Source organism: Lethenteron reissneri, chromosome 51 (assembly GCF_015708825.2).
Source record: "Lethenteron reissneri isolate LAM-NWPU_2019-01 chromosome 51, ASM1570882v1, whole genome shotgun sequence".
Lineage (NCBI taxonomy): Eukaryota > Metazoa > Chordata > Hyperoartia > Petromyzontiformes > Petromyzontidae > Lethenteron > Lethenteron reissneri.
The window spans coordinates 9757159-9778538 of record NC_083829.1 but is presented as its reverse complement, the minus strand read 5'-3'; the positions used below and the strand labels follow the sequence as shown (position 1 = coordinate 9778538).

Genomic DNA, 21380 nt, shown 5'->3' with positions numbered 1-21380 from the left:
TATAATGACATTATAATTATTTTTATTTTAAATGCATTTACTAAATGAACAAAAATTTTCAATCAAACCACGCACGCGGGTCCTCGGGTTTCAGCAATCTCGCGCGTCGCAACAACCAGCGTTCGATTAATTTTGCCGGGTACTCGTAACTTGCTGTGACTGGCCCTCTCATTTTGCCCGTCCATTTAAATCTAAAAAAGCCACGTGCAAATGAGGTTGTCGCGCGCGTGTCGCGTGCGCGTGCTAATGGGATCCCGCCCCCAGGGAAAAAGGTCGCGTTGAGCGATTCGTGCGAACTTGACATCGATTTCTCTACACGGTGGCGAGGAGATGTCAACTACCTCGCCTGGTACACAGGAGGTCGTGGGTTCGATCCCGACCCTGACGCCTGCTGCTGTATATCTGGAGTTTGCGTGCCTCTCTCTCCCTCATCATCATCATCATCATCACGGTGGCGAGGAGATGTCAACTACCTCGCCTGGTACACAGGAGGTCGTGGGTTCGATCCCGACCCTGACGCCTGCTGCTGTATATCTGGAGTTTGCGTGCCTCTCTCTCTCTCATCATCATCATCACGGTGGCTAGGAAATGTTAACTACCACACCTGGTATACATGATTTGTGGGTTCGATCCAGACCCTGACGCCTGCTGTGTATTTGGAGTTTGCGTGTCTCTCTTTCTCATCATCATCGTTACGGTGGCTAGGAGATGTTAACGACCTCGCCTGATCTGCAGGAAGTCTTGGGTTCGATCCCGACCCTGACGCCTGCTGTATATTTGGAGTTTGCGTGTCTCTCTCTCTCATCATCATCACGGTGGCTAGGATATGTTAACTACATCGCCTGGTACACAGGAGGTCGTGGGTTCGATCCCGACCCTGACGCCTGCTGCTGTATATCTGGAGTTTGCGTGCCTCTCTCTCCCTCATCATCATCATCATCATCACGGTGGCGAGGAGATGTCAACTACCTCGCCTGGTACACAGGAGGTCGTGGGTTCGATCCCGACCCTGACGCCTGCTGCTGTATATCTGGAGTTTGCGTGCCTCTCTCTCTCTCATCATCATCATCACGGTGGCTAGGAAATGTTAACTACCACACCTGGTATACATGATTCGTGGGTTCGATCCAGACCCTGACGCCTGCTGTGTATTTGGAGTTTGCGTGTCTCTCTTTCTCATCATCATCGTTACGGTGGCTAGGAGATGTTAACGACCTCGCCTGATCTGCAGGAAGTCTTGGGTTCGATCCCGACCCTGACGCCTGCTGTATATTTGGAGTTTGCGTGTCTCTCTCTCTCATCATCATCACGGTGGCTAGGATATGTTAACTACATCGCCTGGTACACAGGAGGTCGTGGGTTCGATCCCGACCCTGACGCCTGCTACTATATATTTGGAGTTTGCGTCTCTCTCTCTCTCTCTCCCCGTGGTCAAATGGCTTTTTCTCCAGGTCCTCCGGTCTTTCCCTCAACATTTAGGAACAAGCATTTAAAGTATTTGGCTACTACTATACATTTACACGCGATAAGCCACTTCGTTGAGCGATCATTTGTGGCCAGGTCGCTTCTGAAAAATATCTCAGTGGGCCTTGCCTGGTAAAATAAAAAATAATGTCGTTTCATAAAGAGTTTATTTTGTTGCTCGCTAGAGACTTGTGTTTTCTCTGCCCGACGTGCGTGTTCTGCATGGGGCTCGTGTGCAATAAAAAAAATGTCACAACAATTTAAAATAAAGTCATTAACAAGATGTTTCATTACATGGCGCGGCCGCCTCCCATCGCCGACATTGTCCCAGCATCGCACCGCGAACCCGTGCCCCGCGCGACACATGGCCATGTTGACAGCCGTGCCATGCCCGTTACGATATTTGCTCAAAGTCGTGCCAATGCTTCAACAACTAATACGTCCCAGGTGGCTCTGCGGCTGGAAGCGAGCGAGCGAATGCCCCGGCTGACTCAGGGGCCGTAACCAGGAGATGAGTCCAGCTCTTCGACGCTAATTTGAACAGGAACAAACAAAAAACACTCCGATTTTTTAATCCTTTATATTAAGTTCACTTGCTTGCGCGCTTACGACCGTGCAAATCTTTCGGTCGTTTTTTAACCCATTTCCCGTGATCCAATCGAGCTGACATTTTGCACACATACTCGTTGTGCGTGACAATTTATTTTCGTGAAAATGTTTTTCCAAAATTTTACAATTTTTAGGAAAAAATTAATTATATGTAATTACCAATTGCTTAATGGTGGCAGGCAATCATCTGACCCATAGGTGGCAGCCATCTCAAGCCAGAGGACGAGAGGACTCTAGCCGCCACGCATATAAAGGATTTATAGTGAAAAACTTTGTTTTTACGGGTTAATTTTTTTATTTGACTGAAACAACCCTCTTGCAATATTCTCATTTTCCATTGGTGGCTCTCGGCCAGCGGATGACAATTCCACATTCCAATGGCAGAGGCCAGTCTGTCCACCGGATGACAATTGTTGACTTCCCACAAAAGCGGGACTTCCTCGCTTTATCCAACCCCATGAAGGGATGATGATGAGCCGAGTCACGCTACGATCCTGGTGAGCCTGTCTCTGTGTTGAAGGCGCGGCCATGACTCACAACAACGAACGCGTATCGAAATCTGTCTTAGGAAACCTCCGAGGTTAACCCAGCCTAAGTACTTGGTGCCGTGTGTTCAATATCGGCACTGAAAGGATAACGTCTTGTTGCTTAATCACACCACAACATCCAAAACGTTCAACAGCACGATCAGACATGTAACAGAGAGATAAGAGTGAGGAATTATGTTTAGATTAACGGATATCCGGGCCAAAGGGCTACCACGTGTACCAAGGCAGCCGGAGCCGAGGCTCGCTGAGAGCACGAGCCACCGCATCTCCGTATTGCTTCATGAATGGCTGTGTGTCTTTACATATATGAGCGGTGGCGCAGTGGTTAGCACGCTGCGTTACAAACCCGGCGCCCCGAGTTCGCTTGCCGCTCACGATCAGTAATCGTTGTGAATCTCTTGTCACCGATCCTGCGCCTCTACGAGCCTTGAACTAGGACCCGGTGTGGTGTGTGAAGATCAGCGGTGCTGGCCACCCACACCCTCGTGTGCCGTGCCGGCCTTCGTAGGTGCTCGCTAACAGCACTTGCCCCAACAGTCTGGTAAAGCCTCTCTCGTATGTATGTTCAACTCCATTCGCACACTAAGTAGCCCAGCCGTGATAATTGTAGGTGCGAGGGATCTTTGTCTTCGTGTCTACGTGCGTAGACGCTAATAGACTCAAACAGCCTGTTCAAGGCTATACGGGAAGATCTATGGCTGCGTCTCCGTATATGTGTGTGCTGTTTAATTCAAATCATTAAAATGAATTGCCAATTGTGCAAACCCAATTTAACACAATTGAGGCAATAGGAAAAATGAATTAACTGGTTTTCTTGTAATTATGCGACATTTGCATGAAACGCATTGCACAATCTTCTATTGACATTGCATTTGATGTTTTTAATAAATTTCACATTTGCAATGCAAATGCGATATAAGAAGACCAATTTCTGATCCAGGGATGAGCACATGTTGATTAATCTCAGCTGTGATTAGTTTAATGAACAGAGGCAAAGTCAACAAAGACAAAGATGCCCCATAAAGCCTTCGGAAGGCTGTTGTGGCAAGTGCTGTTCGCAAGCAACTCGGAAGGCCGTCTCCCCAATGCTGATGTTTACTACACACCGCACCAGACACTCATTTAAGGCTGAGTCGCCCTAGAGGGAGGCGCAGGACCGGTTCAAATATTCCAGACTGTTATTGGTCTTGAGCTGGAATTTGATCTCGGGTCGCCGGATTTCGCGGCGCAGTGCGCTGACCGCCATGCCACCGCTCCCCATAACCACGCACGCACACAACACGCAACGGTCCATTGCCCACGGATTACGTGGCGGCGATGTCACTGCGTCGGTTGTGCCAAGGCAGCCCGCAAAGAGTGGAGAATGCTCGCTGGAGCAAGGTCAAGGGAAGAGACCCAGGTGGCCGTGGGTCGACTGACTGGGGTGACTTGGCAGATGACACCACCTGTGGTCTTCACCGTGTCACCTCGTTGTCGCGCTTTAGCCACCCGACGGCGCACTCGTTGTTGTGAGCGTCGCTCCTCCACCCTCCCGTTGTGGCTGGAGGACGGCCGATCTCCAGCCGTACGGCAACATCGAGTCACCTCCATACGAAGCCAATCTTAACACCGCTGCAGCCAGCCATAAACCAAGTCCGTTTAGCTCCAACTCCTCGGCCCATCTGTTCTCCAGCCCACGCCGTGTCCATCTTGGCCCTCTTTATTTGGGCAATAACAGCCACACGGGCATGCGGCGGCTAAGCATGTGGGCAACGTTATGCCTCCTCACCAGCGAGAGCAGCGAAGTAATCTTGTGTTAACCTCCCGCAATGGTCCGACAGACGCAGAGGATGGATCCAAAGCAGTGCGGCCAGAGTGTTTCACGTGAGTGGCACGTGTTCATTTAACAGTGGGGTGGATGAAAGAAATAAAAAATGGGCGCGGGTGCTGCACAGACATTACGTTCGCCGGGATGTGCCCTGCTTGTAGTATTCATGAGCGAGATGTATGCATTACTTTGTAGAGCCATGTGCCATAGCGGCAGGGTAATTCCACGGGGCTTACATTTCTTGTATTTTCCACGTGAAAATTACACATTAGGGTTGCTCACAATGGTGAAGCGTCGTCGTGATCCGCAGTAGAACACGAGCATGTATTTACCGCGAGAATTAATGCCGATGGAAGGAAATGAAAAATACAAAAAACAATCCCTAGCACGGTATTGCCCCCATCACATCAAATATTGACCTGAATTGACAAGTGAATATTAGGGCTTACATTATGTAGGCTAAGCCACGTGCATATTGTGCTACACAGTGGTAATCATGTTTTGTGGCCAGGTTTGAAAATGTACTTGACATACAAAACAACTGCATGAAATGTATTTTTTTTAATCACGTAAGATACAATGAGCATTTAGAAAAAAAAGACGAAACCCTTTGCCAATCTACTGCTGGATTAACGCATATCTACATTTTGCCGGTCATGGGGCGTTGTTCGACCATACTTCACCACGCCGGTCAGTGCGGATCGGACGGGTTCAACTCTGGCCAACCACGGTGCCACCGCTCTCCATTACGCAATAATATCAACGATAAAGGCGCAGCCATGCAACTGTTTTCTCACGACACTGCTGCAGGAAGGGCCTCCTCTAGATGGGAGCTCTGGAAAGCCCCACTCGAGGGTGTTTGGCCTACTCTTCCACGCCAGTCATATGCAGAGCGGGCGAGAAAGCACTGCCCCCTTCCTTGTGTGAACCAATCGGTCGTTTTAAATGTATCTCAGAAGTAGTTCTTTGATATCCACTTCCGTGGGCTATTCTCTAATGCGCTGCCCTGTGGGATATCCGAATGGATTTCCCGTCTCATGCCGTGACGCCGATAGCACAATTGCAACAAAACTGGATGAAAATTACAACAACAAAATCAACAGTGGTCGGAAGAGAACGGATTGCTCGGCAGAGGAACGTGGAGCTTCCAAACCTCCGTCTCAACGCCACCAACAGAGATGAGCGATACTTCCTTTGCTTGTGTGAACGGTGAGGCGCTTTGAGATTTGTAGCCTAAAAAGAAGCACGTAAAAGTGATTTATCCAAAGAGCCTGGCCACATAAAGACCATTGATTGAACGCTACCATAATTAGCGTGACAAAGTGGTTATATTCTGCATTAGGGAGCGAAACAAGGCAGATTTCATCACGTTCACTGCACTGGATAATCGTCGAAACGGCGCGGCTTTTGCAAGTGAACGCGTTGCAATTATCAATTTAAAGTGCCTCATTTGATCACGCGTTACAACTGTTGCAGCCTTGGGGCCATCTGGAGGTTGCATCGTTCGTGACAATCACGCATCATCTTAGCCGATGATTGAAAAAATAATTTCAATTTTAATCCGGATACAATAGCTCCGCACGTGTTGGCCCAGCGTGGACAAATTAATGAATGGTAATTACACGTGGTTAAAAAAGAAAAAAAGAAATAGATTACACACGCGCACGCACAAACCCCCGTCAAACGCGTGTTACCTGTCACGTGTCTGCCGCGTGCAAAGTGTCTTCACATTAATACATCTTCTATCTCGCGTCGTTTATGCAAAACTGCGTCTCACAACGCTGCACAAGACCACAGAAAACAATCACTGCATATATATATTGTGTATTTATATCTATACATTGTATATCTCTTCATAATATAGGTTTTTGGGTCAGATCGCGTTATTTATAAATGTGTCATAACCCTCCACCACCCGACACGGCCAAACAGTAAAAAAATGTGTCACGTTTTCAAAGGACAAATTAATTGACTTGTGACACATTTTTTACTGTTTTGCCGTGTCGGGTGGTGGAGGGTTACGACACATTTATATATAACGCGATCTAACCCAAAAACCTTTATTATCAATAATATTGGTCGCGAAAGCCTACGTGTTAAATTGACATTGTATATCTATTGCCCAGCGCACTAACAACAAAAAACATAGCACACCCAAACCAAGGTTCAACTCAATTATAGGCCACAGAAAACAAAGCGTTGTTTTTGTTTGTCTTCAATGGGGATTTAAATCGAGGAAGAAACTGAAATTGACGAACACGGAGTGGGAGCTGCAGTTTCGACGGCGAAACGCCCCACCCAGAGTCTCGTGTGTAGCTCCAGGCTGGAGGAGCTTGCTCCAGGCTGGAGGAGATTGCTCCAGGCTTGACGAGGCTTGGGCTGCATTGATGGAGGTAGATGGATAGATGGATAGGCCGGGGCAAGTCCCATCGTGAGGGCACCTGTCACCAGCCCAGGTGACGCTGTGGTTGTAAGACATCGAACTCATCGTCGGAATTCGTGACGAGTTGAAATCCTGGCCTTGAGAGGACTCGGACCATCATCACTCTCGAGGGTCGGTAAAATGAGTTACCGCTGTGTGAAGACGTCCATTGGTGGTTGTTCAGTGGAGTGTCCAGCCCCTGCCGTGTGAACGCGGAATTTCCATCACTGGCTCAGGTGGTCAAGCCGGAGGCTGCATTGGAGGCTCACGCGGGCCGCCCAAGACGTCAATGATTGTTTTTTTGTTGTGTGTGTGTGGCGTTCGTTACGACCGCAGGTGGCTGTACAGCAGCAAAATTATTTTCACACACTGGCTTCCTGCTTTAAGTTTTACCCACCCAGCAACATTGCAAAGGGCTGTTTCTTCCTGACCTCCTTTCTGTTTCTACCATCTACATAACAAAGGCTCAGTCCCATTTGCAGCAGCCGCACCTTAACAACTCTGGCACCTCCCAGTTCAACCAGTCTACACAACAAAGGCTCAGTCCTAGCAGCAGCCTCAGCCGCACCAACCTCACAACAATAATCCAAAACTCCGATCCAGGTGCCTACCTTGGCTCCCCCCCCCTCAACCAGTATATATACAAGGTCGGGTCTCTTAGAATTTCTCTTTACTTGATACAGTAGTTGTGCTGTGACGGTTCCACCTAAAGACGGAAGCTTGTGTTGCCTCCGAAACGTCGTGAATTTTTATTTAACTTTAATTAATTAAAAAAAATTTACCTACGTGACTTTACCGACAAAACCTAAGAGTATAAGGACCCAGAACTTCGAGGCGTTATGACGACGACGATGACGGCTGGAGGAGGAACAGCGTGAGCGGCCGACGCCGCTCACGAGATATCATCTTCGCCTGGGCTCGTTATCGCCTGGTAAAATCATCGCCTGGGCCTATCCCCGGGCCAATCATCACCTGGGCCAGTCCCTCAGATATATTATCACCTGAGCCAATCATCGCCTGGGCCAATCCCCGGGCCAATCATCACCTGGGCCAATCCCTCAGAGATATCATCATCATCCCCCTGGGCCGATCCACAGTCGAGATCTGAACTCGAAGCGCCGACACAATCGCTCGACCACAGCGCAAATCGGCCCTCGCAGGAAGCGAAGCGACGAATTCAGACTCTTGTTTCGTGCAGCAGCAGAAACTCAATTCAAAACGCAAACGGCAAAACGATGGCTCATGACCACGTGAGACGAAGACCAACAAGCACATCCTGCCTTCAGTCAATAAATGCCGGGGGGGGGGGGGGCTGGGGAACAAAGCACCGCTTAAGCACGGCCAATTGTAGATCCATTTTCCAAATGGAGGCACTCAAAGATAAGGCGGCACGGCACCCACGCTAACCGGGGTGGGTTTTTTTTTGTCCGTTGCTTTTACGAATGCAACACCGAGTGTATCAGCGTAATCAGCACGAACGAATCCCCGGGCCCCAGTCAGTGGAGTTGCAGTGAAGCGGCAGCAGTTGCCTCGTCGTTCTAACTCAGCACCGCGGCGAGTGTTGTTTTTGCACCACTGATGGCGGTTACTGTGAAATTCGCCAAGCGTCCTCCTCCATGCCGATAGCCACTCATTCGCTCATTTGCATGGCCCTGCTTGCTCACTGACAACGTCCCAAGGCATTTGAAGAGATAATAAAACATATACATGAAAAGAACGTGGGCCATTTCTATACAGCGGCGGTCATTCACGCTAATCGCATTTCAAAACGCCACGGTAAAATGAGCGCCGCGCAGATTTCGCTACAGAGGCGTGCTGGAAGCCAGAGACAAGCGATGAAAGCAAGCCAGAAGCGGCACTTATCAACAATTGTCCACGCGCAGTGCTCCTATATTGGAATGTTTGGCCCAGTCCATTCGTGAGCAGATTGCATCTACGACGGGTCTCCAAGCCGATCGCGACCACGGCGAGAGAGGACACGCCGACTTCAAAACACACAGGGCATCAGGGTCGTCGGGATCGGACTCACAACCACCTGCGTACCAGGCGAGGTCGTTAACATCTCGCCGCTGACTTAATGTGAGAGCGTCAAGAACCGGGGGGCGGGGGGGGGGGCTGCAGAGCTGTTTATTCTTTTCACTCACGGGATGAATATTGCAAACGACCACATGTCCGTTTGTTGATGCGGCGGGCGCTGGGAGAAGTCTTCTTCAATCGGGAGTGAACTACGGGTGGGATCGAGCGTAGTGCTCAGAGCTCCTATCGTACGACTTCTGTGCAGCACATCAATTAGAGTAAACAAATCAATCATCAATCACAAGCAGCACATCAATCACAGTAACTTTCTAACCCCGGCCCCTTACTGGACATTTGTGAAAAGGAGCTGTGTGGCTCATCGGATTCCTACAGTTTTAATAAATATTCAGATTACGATTCAATCGTCGGAGTTGCCAAGTTATAATCCACCCAGAGAGACAACGTTTTGCCAACTTCGCTGCCAGCGTGTGCTGAAAGGCAACGTTCCTGTTTGATTATTTAAAATCGACCACCGCCGATTTCCCTGCCACAATACAGGCAGGGGATTAATTATAGATTTGAAGCTTTCGTGACCGCAAAGATTCATATTCTTAGGTTTTTTCGGTAAAGTCACGTAGGTAAAAAATGAAAATTAATAAAAGTAACAGCGAGCTTCAGCCGCACCGAACCTCACAAAATACTATTCAGGGCTTACCTTGGCTCCTCCCACCCTCAACCAGTATATATACAAATACTGTGTTCTTGGTATTTCTCTCACTTGATACAGCTATCGTGCTGTGACGGTTCCACCTGAAGACGGAAGCTTGTGTTGCCTCCGAAACGTCGTGATTTTTTTATTTTATTTTACTTTTATAAATTTTAATTTTTTACCTACGTGACTTTACCGAAAAAAAACTAAGAATAGGCAGGGGATTGCCCTGCACGTGACCGAATATGACTTCTCCGGCTGTCGTGGGCGTATTTATTTAATTGGTCACAAGTCTTCGGCGGTCCAGCGGCACGGGGCGGCTGGTGCCGAGGCTGCGCCCGCAAATTATCGCCGTTACATTTTTGATTTAAAACTTTCGTGACTGCAGGGATTCATATTCTTGGTTCTTTCGGTAAAGTCACATAAAAGGGAAATAATAAAATAATGAAAATATTAAACAATACAAATTCTCACGACGTTTCGACTGCAACACAAGCAATCATCATCAGGTGTGAAATCCAAATTTTCTTGCTGTGGATTTCACACCTGATGATGATTGCTTGTGTTGAAGTCGAAGCGTCGTGAGAATTTTTATTGTTTCATATTTTTATTATTTTATTATTTCCCTTCTACGTGACTTTACCGAAAGAACCAACAATATGATCGCTCTTACGTTGTTTTTATCGCTTCATTTTGGTGATTTCGAAAGCGTTTTGGTTTAGCCATGTTTGTTTGTTGTAGTATATATTTAGCCTGATAACTTTAATCGAAATTGTCTTATGGTTGTTATTGTTTGATTTGCATCCCACCGGGATTTTTGCACACAGCGTTGATGTACGGTGCTTTTTCTGTAATACTTTGCTGTTTTTTCCTGGATTTTTCTGTTGCGCGTAGTCACTTTAAGATGTTTCCTTGTTCATGTTTTTGTTTGTTGCGGTTGCATCCGAGTCAAGAGCCGCGTGGCTCACAGGGCTAAACCCAATAAATGAAACTGAAAACTGAAAGACAGTTTTGATTTGAAGCTTTCGTGACTGCAGGAATCCATACATGTGAAAGGCAGTTACCATATTCTTAGGTTTTTTTCGGTAAAGTCACGTTGGTAAAAAAATAAAATAAAAATTAATAAAAGTAAAATAAAAAATCACGACGTTTCGGAGGCAACACAAGCTTCTGTCTTCAGGTGGAACCGTCACAGCACGCTTGCTGTATCAAGTACGCTTGCTGTATCAAGTACGCTTGCTGTATCAAGTAAATAATTTACTTGATACAGCAAGTGTGCTGTGACGGTTCCACCTGAAGACGGAAGCTTGTGTTGCCTCCGAAACGTCGTGATTTTTATTTTATTTTATTTTTATTTTATTAATTATAATTTTTATTTTTTACCTACGTGACTTTACCGAAAACACCTAAGAATATGAATCCTTGCAGTCACGAAAGCTTCAAATCTAGACAGTTACCACGTGACAAGAAGTGGCAAGGGCCTCCGACATCCTGACTCCGGCGCCGCTGCGAGCAGATCGTAGCAGGGTAAGGAGGAAGACACTTCAGAAGAACGACCTTGCCCAACTCATACTTAATTTGGAGCTTTCGTGACTGCAGGAATTACTCTTTGGTTCTTTCGGTAAAGTCACGTATAAAGAAAAAATAATAAATTAAATACTCGCATACGACGTTTCGATTGCAATACAAGCAATCATCATCAGGTATAAATGAAATAGAAACACAAATCTAGTATACTTAGAAATGTAATGTGATACAACAGAGAGTTGGATAACATAACAGTCAACACCCTACCTGGTTGATTACGTTCTTCCTGAGAATGCTAAATTTGAGAGAGAGATAAAACACAGAACAAGAGACATATAGACAGACATATAAGCAGAGACAGATATCACAGAGACACATAGAGAGAGAGACGTACATAGGCACACAACTCGCTCATTTAAATTTCGATTTAACGCTTTCGTGACTGCAGGGATTCATCTTCTTGGTTATTGCGGTAAAATCACGTAGAAGGGAAATAATAAAATAATAAAAATAAAACATAATAAAATAATTCTCACGACGTTTCGGCCACAACGCAAGCAGCCGTCCTCAGGTGAAGACCAGGTCTGTCGGGGAGACGGCTGCTTGCGTTGTGGCCGAAACGTCGTGATGATTATTTTATTATGTTTCATTTTTATTATTGTATTATAACTCGCACATTGTAATGACGAGATGGAAACAGCCGTCGCGTTCATCATTCCAGCAACGAAATAACGGAATGTCATTGCATGACGACGCCCAATCTGTAAGCCGGGGGACTCATTGAGAGGCACTTTTATGAATCCCCATGAACGGAATTCGTAATTCCCTTTTCACCGAAGTAATTGCCTTTGCCTGAGCATGCCGCAAAAGTGTTTGTGAGTCTACGAGCGCGGGTGCTTGTAATAAGCAGCGGATTATGAATTCGTCTTGGAATTGGCTTCTTTTTATGAGAGCCACGCATGAAATCAATTAATCCATGGCTTGTTCTTCCATGCTGTCTGCTGCTCTGTCATGCTGAATGCATCACGTGTTCCTTGTTGGTGACTCGATGTTTTGAGAAAGAGAGACATATTTGGGGCGGTGACCGGGCCCAGCGGTGGTGCCCGGAGAAAAAACACCACGCGACCACGGGAGAGACACGCAAACTCCAAATACACAGCAGCAGGCATCGTCAGGGTGGGGATCGAACCCACGATCTCCTGTACACCAGGCGAGTGAGTTAACATCTCCCAGCCACCGTGATGATGACGAGAGAGAGAGAGACACGAAAACTCCCAAATATACAGCAGGCATTGTCAGGGTGGGGATTGAACCCACGACCTCCTGTATATCAGGCGAGGGAGTTAACATCTCCAAGCCACCGTGATGATAACGAGAGAGAGACACGAAAACTCCCAAATATACAGCAGGCATCGTCAGGCTCGGGATCGAACCCACGACCTCCTGCACACCAGGCGAGGGAGTTAACATCTCATCGCCACCTTGATGATGATGAGAGAGAGAGAGACACGCAAACTCCCAAATATACAGCAGCAGGCGTCAGGTTCGGGATCGAACCCACGACCTCCTGCACACCAGGCGAGGGAGTTAACATCTCCCAGCCACCGTGATGATGACGAGAGAGAGAGAGACACGAAAACTCCCAAATATACAGCAGGCATTGTCAGGCTCTGGATCGAACCCACGACCTCCTGTACACCAGGCGAGGGAGTTAACATCTCCCAGCCACCGTGATGATGACGAGAGAGAGAGAGAGAGACACGAAAACTCCCAAATATACAGCAGGCATTGTCAGGCTCGGGATCGAACCCACGACCTCCTGCACACCAGGCGAGGGAGTTAACATCTCCCGTCACCGATTGCGACGAGGATAGCGGCTAAATGCGTGCGCAGTTTGATGAGCACACGCGGTGGCGTTCAAGCAAATGCGTGGACATGAGTCGAGTATACGAACAGGAGAGGAGAGGAGGGGTGGGGGCACGGAATAAATAAATAAATACAAACACATGCATGGGCGCACCGTTAGAAACAAATGACCGGAGAGACTAAGCAAGTGATTGCAAATCATCTCTTAATGACCGCGCCGAAGGATATGAAAGCAACTTCCTTCACACGCCCCCCCCCCCCACTCCACTCTCTGATTGAGTGACGACTGCTGTGTGGTCATCTCGGCGTGGTCTGGGACTCGTTTTGTCGTCGCTTTTGCCGCCTTGCCCAATCTTGATCAGATGGAACATATGTATATAATGAATGTACTTATCATTTATTCATATTCAGTGACTTAGCTTTCACTGTATTTTGCACACTGATCGTGTTTGTTTTTTAATTGTTTGGCTGCTGCAACTCGCTGACCCGCCCCTACTGGACATGTGCGATTAAAGAGCTTCACTGCTCATCGGATTCCTCCTGAAGTCTAAAATTAACGATTCTGATTCCGACTCTCTCCCAACACACCTCCCCCTCTCTCCCTCTCACCACCCTCGCCCAAGCCCCACCACGTAACAAACCTTCCCCGCCAACGTCGCTTGGTCGGTAGCTCACCGTGGTCACGACCACTGCTGCCAAGCCCCACGACCTCGTTGTTGTTCGGTCGCGAAGCGTCGCCACGAAGATGAAGAAAACTAGATGTGAAGCTTTCGTGACTGCAAGGATTCATATTCTTAGGTTTTTTCGGTAAAGTCACGTAGGTAAACAATTTAAAATTAATACAAGTAAAATAAAATAAAAATCACGACGTTTCGGAGGCAACACAAGCTTCCATCTTCAGGTGGAACCGTCACAGCACGATAGCTGTATCAAGTAATTTTAATTTTTTACCTACGTGACTTTACCGAAAAAACCTGAGAATATGAATACAACTATAGTAATAGGTTTTTACCCTTTTATCTGGCACCAAAACTGGCACCTTTATACAAGGGATCATGTTTGCAATAACCACAACACAAGCAGTCAAAATTAGACAACTCTGATAATGATATGCACTGTCCTTGAAATTGATTGGTCCACACCCGAGACGGCTTTTCTTAGAGCCTAGTCTCCACTGGTGTTGGACCAGATGACGCCAAAAGGCGTACAACTCAAAAACAGCGAACTATCAAAGTATTGAGAGCACGGGGTAAGCATTTACATTACGAGACCTCCTTTGCATTTTGACTGCTTGTGTTGTGGTTATTGCAAACATGATCCCTTGTATAAAGGTGTCAGTTTTTGTGCCAGATAAAAGGGTAAAAACCTATGACTATATCTTGCTACTGGCAAAGGAGGTCTCAGAATGTAAAGGAAGAAAACCACCCGGCCAACGCGAGGAACCTTTTTACAATCGCGTCGCCACCGTTGTGGCTTCGTGCGTCTATCCGCCTCGGTCGCAGGCCTCTTGAGAGGGGAGCCACCTACGAATTCCCTCCACACCGCTGCACGCTGCTTCCCCGCGCGTGCCCATCACAACCTCCTGGCTCCGGTCTCCAAATTGGGGCGCCGTTCTGTGCGGAGTTTCTGAGTTCTCCCCCCCCCCCCCCTGGTCCGCATGGGCATCGGCGGTCGGCAAACCGACATGGCAAGAGGAGTCGTTAATTTTGCGGTGGGGTGGCGTGGAATTCGGTCAAAACTAAAAGAAAAACTCAATAAATTTCGATTTAAAGCTTTCGTGACTGCAGGGATTCATCTTGTTGGTTCTTTCGGTAAAGTCACGTAGAAGGGAAGTAATAAAATAATAAAAATAAAACATAATAAAATACAATTCTCACGACGTTTCGGCCACAACGCAAGCAGCCGTCCTCAGGTGAAGAACAGGTCTCTCATCATTCAGACGCTGTCTTTCCGACAGACCTGTTCTTCACCTGAGGACGGCTGCTTGCGTTGTGGCCGAAACGTCGTGAGAATTATTTTATTATGTTTTATTTTATTATTTTATTATTTCCCTTCTACGTGACTTTACCGAAAGAACCAAGAAGAAACAAACTCAATATTTTAAGAGCCGCAACGCGCTGTGGTGAATACGAGAGGTGCGGCTTTGACGATCCTGAATAAATAACAGCGCGGAGAGGCTCCTTGCAGAGCCACGTGCAGCTGTGGAGCCACGGGTTGCCCACCCCTGTGCATGGGTGTCGTGTGAGTTCTGCGCTTTCCTCCCATCGCCGAGACAAACGCGCACACACAGTACAGGGACGTGCGGTCAGGGGGCGTAGGTATAGGCACAGCCTCACCTGTCATACTCCAGCGAAAATAGCTGTTGCGAAAAGTCAAAAATAATAAAATAAAAATTACGATACTCTAAGATTTTTTTGGTAAAGTCACGTAGGTAAAAAAACTGAAAGAAATTAAATCACGACGTTTCGGGCGCAACACAAGCGTCCTTCTTCAGGTGGGGACAACTTAGCGAAAGCACAACCGTTTAAGTAAAAAAAATATACGATGTTTTTTTCTCCACTGATCTGTGTTATGTCATTTCTGCAGAGCTCCGCTGTGAGGCAGCGACGAGCTCAGCCTCCCCTCTGATTGCGCAACCCCTCGGAAACTGGATGTAGCGCGGGCAATAAGCGGGTGCCCGTTACTATCTCTCTGTAATGATCAGAATCATACAGAAGTGACATTTATAACGCAGATCAGTGGGAGAAAAATTAAAAAAAATCTAAATTTGTATTTTATTATTTTTTTACTTTTCGTAACAGCTATTTTCATAGGAGTATGACAGAGGAGGCTGTGCCTCCCCTGCCTCCCCTGACCGCACGTCCCTGTCACACCGTGCAACTGCTATTGGCCAAACATTAACAACGCTCAAAAAAATCTACTCAATTGGGAAAACTTTTGGCAGGGCCCTCCTGACGCTCACTCACACGGAGACTCGGTGCGGCGTTCCTGGATAAAGCACGCGGGGAAAATGCCCCTACGTGACCGAATGTCGGTTACTCCGCTCACCGCAAGAGTTGTTAGCAAGTGCCTCTCCCTCGTGCCTTGGCGTGCCCTCTGCTCCTTGTGACCTCGCGCAAACTGCACAGGTGATAGATGGAACGCGCGCTTTCTCTACGCGTGCGACGCTCCTGGGTTGGCGAGCGCGTCACGATTAAATTAACACAAATTTTTTTTTTTATCTCAGAGAGAGAGACAGAGACTCACGATTTGATGAGCTGGCCAATCTCGTACTTGAGGGTGACATCGCTCAGTTTGCTGTAGACCTTCTGGCTGGAAAAGACGCAGCTGAACGGCATCTTGCGGCTTCTCCTCCGCCTCCTCCTCCTGCCGCCTCAGCACAATGGATCTGGAACCGGCAAGAGAAGACCACCCCATGTGACAGCGGCTCTCCACGTCAGCGGGGAGCAGTGCCGCCACCCTGCAGCTCCTGCAGAGCATGTCATGTCACTGCGACTTGAGCCACTCCGACTTGACCCGCGCACTCCCATTTCGAAAACATGTTCACGCTGCTATTAAACAAAACAAAAAAAACTTGACGCAAATGAAAAATAAAGCGGCACGTTTTCCCGTCGCCTACTGCATCGAAGCCTCCCCCCCCCTCCCCCCCCCCCCCCCCACTTGTATTGGCCGCGGCGAAGGCGCAGCCCCTGCAATGTCTTCGCTGCTAGTGGGAGGGCCTCCGCTCGAGGGAGCTCCGGAGAGCACCCTCGAGACTGCACGTTGACGTCTTGGAAGAGGCGCTCGAGGGTACGCACACTTGACCCCACTTGACCCCAGCGTACGCGACCTGCCAATGTCATGAGCCGCCCGGTGGCCAGGAGCACCGTAGAGTCAAATGCCTTGCCGGGAGATCGAACTGCCGACGTCTGGATCACAAGTCCATTGCGATATAACCATAACAGCACGGCAAGCTCCCCACGACCACTGTGATGATTAATCAGGCACCTGGCAGGCGATCGATTGCCATGAGCGACTTGTCTGAACTCAACTATAAACTAAACTATTTTTATATTACCAAGTAAGGACCACTGAACTATGTAGCTCTTTTACAGATGCGATCTGGCCACAAATGAGAGCTCAATGAAGTGGGTTATCATCGTGTGGAAATTTAAAGCGGCCAAATACTCTAAATGCACGTTTATTCTAAATGTGGAGGGGAAACCGGAATACACGGAGACAAATCCACGCGACCACGGGGAGAGAGACACGCAAACTCCAAATATGCAGGCGTCGGGATCGGACCCACGACTTCCTGCATACCAGGCGAGGTAGCTAACATCTCACCTGTCAACGATTCGATTCTTAGCGTTGATCGTTCTCTGAACGTTGGGGCGAATGTAAGCGGCCACCAATGGCCACACGTGAACCCATCCGTCACAACGTGTAGAGAAACACGAGCAAATGCACGCACACCACACGTGGCCAGCGCCTCCAGTTTAACAGGCGAGTCGAATCGGTGCGTGGCTGTTGGGTGGACGGGTAGGATCTGTTGCAAGATAGTAAGAATTCACCGCCCCCACCCCCACGCGACTCCGGCGATGGACTCGGGGGGTGAGGGCAGCAGATTCAAATCGCGAGTCGTTTAATCCCAGTGGCCACCGCTCCATGTGTAAGAAGTCCCGCCGAGTCATTTGCAGGCGATTTTCAAATTTTGGAGAGAAAAAAAAAGATTGGAGCCATGACGCCTACAACACGATGGCCTCACTGGAATCTGTGACGTCCTACTTGTGAAGCAGACAGTGCCAATACAGCGGCAGTATTAACTGGGGCGGCCCGTCGAATTCGCACCACGAACCTCGGCAACAAACGGCGAACGCTGCGCCGCTGGGTAACGTCAGGACTGACGGTGCATCGATTCATCGATTGAAATCGATTCTTAATCTCGCGATACGTACGTACATACATACATGCGTAAGAATCAATGATTTTGGTTTCAAAACCTGTTGCATGTCATTGGTTCACGTAATGCTGGCAGCCACTCGTGGCTGCTACATTCACGACAACGTTAAACAATTCACAAGGTCACGAGGGATAGGAGGTAGGTGGAAGGTTTAATTGCCACCCCTCTACTGAGTTTGTGCACTGGCAGGTAAACATACAGGTGAGTGAGCATTGGATTTAATTTCGTTGAATATTGGACGCTTTGATTTGTTGGTCCAATTACATGAACGAAAGATTTCGGATTTAAATTCATAACCATTAAGAAACTTACACTGTTTATGCAATACATTTAAATGCTATTTATCATAAACCTAAGTGAGTGACGCAATCATTTTAATACTAATCTCTTTTTCATGTAACAAAAATGTAACAAAAAGCTACACCCTGCATCAGCGATAAAGTCACGTGGCGGTGAGGTTACGGTGAGGTCACAGTGAGGTCATGTGGCTGTGAGGTCACGGTGTCGTCCCGGTGAGGTCACAGTAAGGCCACGGTGAGGTCACAGTGAGGTCACGGTGAGGCCATGTGGCGGTGAGGTCACGGTGAGGTCATGTGGCGGTGAGGTCACGTGGTGGTGAGGTCACGTAGCGGATACTTTCGTCAGGAAAGGCACAGATGGCCACACCGCGGTGTGATGTCAATTTAAAGCTTTCGTGACTGCAGGGATTCATCTTCTTGGTTCTTTCGGTAAAGTCACGTAGAAGGGAAGTAATAAAATAATAAAAATAAAACATAATAAAACAATTCTCACGACGTTTCGGCCACAACGTTGGCTGCTTGCGTTGTGGCCGAAACGTCGTGAGAATTGTTTTATTATGTTTTATTTTTATTATTTTATTACTTCCCTTCTACGTGACTTTACCGAAAGAACCAAGAAAGTGTGATGTCACTTGCTGTGATGTCACGTGACAACACATTTCTCAGATAAAATCCGACAAAGAAAAAAAATCGGACCCTTATTTTTATATCCAGTCCAAATTGTCTGATTTGCTTTTCCCAAATCAATCCGTCGGTCGACAACACATGAACACTAATCCTCGCGGGATGCATGGATAGATTTCCGATAAACCACGAGGAGATGAGCCCAATTAGACACAATTCCGCTGCCAGGCTGCGTACACAAGCCACACGTGCGTCGTTTGTTCGCACTCACAACTCCGCTCTGGGAAACTTAAAAAACCAAAGTGCGCAACAACGACACAGGCTGGCAGGCATCAACGGCGTACAACACAAACGCACGCAAAAAAATATACATACCTAGTTCGCGAGAGGATGGCAAGATGTAATCATCCATTACGCTGCACCGAGCATCAAGCGGCGTGTTTTGATAGTTGATGGTGAAGCCAATTAGCCATAATTACATTCAATAATTCAATTTCTTAATATTCGCCTTTGTAATACAACTCCCGAAGCACAGTGTGTAAGCGAGGCGGTCCCCGCGGGGAGCCGGGCCGACGGGGTGATGGGGGGGAAGACACGGGGATAATGTCGGGGGGGTGGGGGGGGTCGCATCCTCGATATGCAAATTGTCTCCGCTGAACGCGCAGGAGATCTGCGTGTCGGCATTGACCGCGGTCGATCCACTGCTGGATGAAGGCCTCCCCCAATCCGCCACCGTCTCCCGCTTTCTAACAACGCGCCCGGCAAACCCCCACGCCAGCTGATGAAGCTGTCTTTCATAAATCTCTTTTCAGCATCTTTTAACACATTTTTAACGGCTCATGCCATTTATCGTTTCGTGCGTCTCAAATGTCATCGCCGCACTGTGCACGCGTGCGGAGGCTCAGCGACGATGCCGTCGTTAAGCGCGCCTCGTTCAATTAATGTCCGTTGCTTTCATCGCTCCATCACGTCGGATGGACGCAACCCTCGGGCCAATTACATTTGCAGTGGTAATGATGGAGACGCAGTCTTCTGCTGGAGGCAACGCGTTTATTTAACAGTAACGACTATAACGCGAGGTCGCTAGCACGAAGGGGTATCGGCCCCTCCACCCGATACCCTGGGGAGGTATAGCCTCCGAGCTAGTGTATCCTACTCACTGGGACCACTTCCTCTATATATCTGTAGTGTTGTAAAGGACGGACTTCTAAACTTCTTTATGGCACACACTGTTGATTATCTTAATACACAGCCCCTATCACACTAAGGGGGTATATGGTCCCCTCACCCGTTACCCTGAGGAGGATCAGCCTCCGGACCTTGCAGGCTATCTAATCTCCCTGCTCTCCCAGCGTCCTCTGGCTGGACCTAGGGGATCTCTCCCCGACCACTGGTTACTCTGAGCCCTAGCCCTGACGAGGGCTGGAGGGCTTGGTCCAGGGTCCTAGATGTCTTCGGCCGACTTGGGTCTTCGTGTAGCAGAACTGGCCAAGAGCTCTCAGCGCTCCGGCTTTTATACCTGTTCGTGGCCGGGTTGTCCAATCCCCGGCCACCTCGTGGACCCCTCCGATTGGTCCTTCCCAATCTGGCGTTTGGATCCTACCTCACCCCATTTGACCCTAACCGTTTGATTGAGCGGGAAAACCTTGTTTACTAACTGCTCTCTCACAGCTTGCGAACAGCGAGTAGTTATCACCACTACATATATATCAGCCCTCGGGCTAGGCGGGACCTAGGGGAGGCTAGCTGACCCGACCCAGCCAAAGGTCATCGGGTCCAGGCCACTGCCCCGCTCGGTCCCGGCCCTGAGAAGGCCGTCAAGTCCGGGGGTTCCCAGGGTCCAATTCTAGACTGGCTCTTCGGGTCTTCAGCCTGACGACGACTGGCAAACCCGCCGCCACACTCCGCTTGGCAATCGACCGTCGTCCCTTGCTGCCCAAGCCCCCACGTGATGTTCGTCACAGGTGAGATGACGTCACTAGACATGCGCGTATTCTCGACGACTCCGTTGTGTTTCCCCTTTTCTCTTGGGGCGCCACGGTGGCTAGGAGATGTTTACTACCCTCGCCTGATGTGCAGGAAGTCGTGGGTTCGATCCAGACCCTGACGCCTGCTGCTGTGTATTTGGAGTTTGCGTGTCTCTCTCTCTCTCATCATTATTACGGTGGCTAGGAGATGTTAACTACCTCGCCTGATGTGCAGGAATTCGTGAGTTCGATCCCGACCCTGACGCCTGCTGTATATTTGGAGTTTGCGTGTCTCTCTCTCTCTCTCATCATCATCATCACGGTGGCTAGGAGATGTTAACTACTTCGCCTGATATGCAGGAGGTCGTGGGTTCGATCCCGACCCCTGACGCCTGCTGTGTATTTGGAGTTTGCGTGTCTCTCTCTCTCATCATCATCATCATCACGGTGGCTAGGAGATGTTAACTACCTCGCCTGATGTGCAGGAAGCCGTGGGTTCGATCCCGACCCTGACGCCTGCTGTATATTTGGAGTTTGCGTGTCTCTCTCATCATCATCATCATCACGGTGGCTAGGGGAT

General features: G+C 48.5%; 1 protein-coding gene across 1 annotated transcript in view; it reads right to left on the bottom strand.

Moving 5' to 3' along the window:
• LOC133355556 (caM kinase-like vesicle-associated protein) overlaps positions 1–16354 on the bottom strand; it is a 70801-nt gene extending 54447 nt beyond the window's left edge. Inside the window, exon 1 of the mRNA XM_061572896.1 lies at positions 16215–16354. Coding sequence (XP_061428880.1) covers positions 16215–16306 — 92 coding nt within the window. The 5' untranslated portion in view covers positions 16307–16354. The remainder of the gene's footprint in view (positions 1–16214) is intronic.
• Between the last annotated feature and the right edge of the window lie 5026 nt (positions 16355–21380).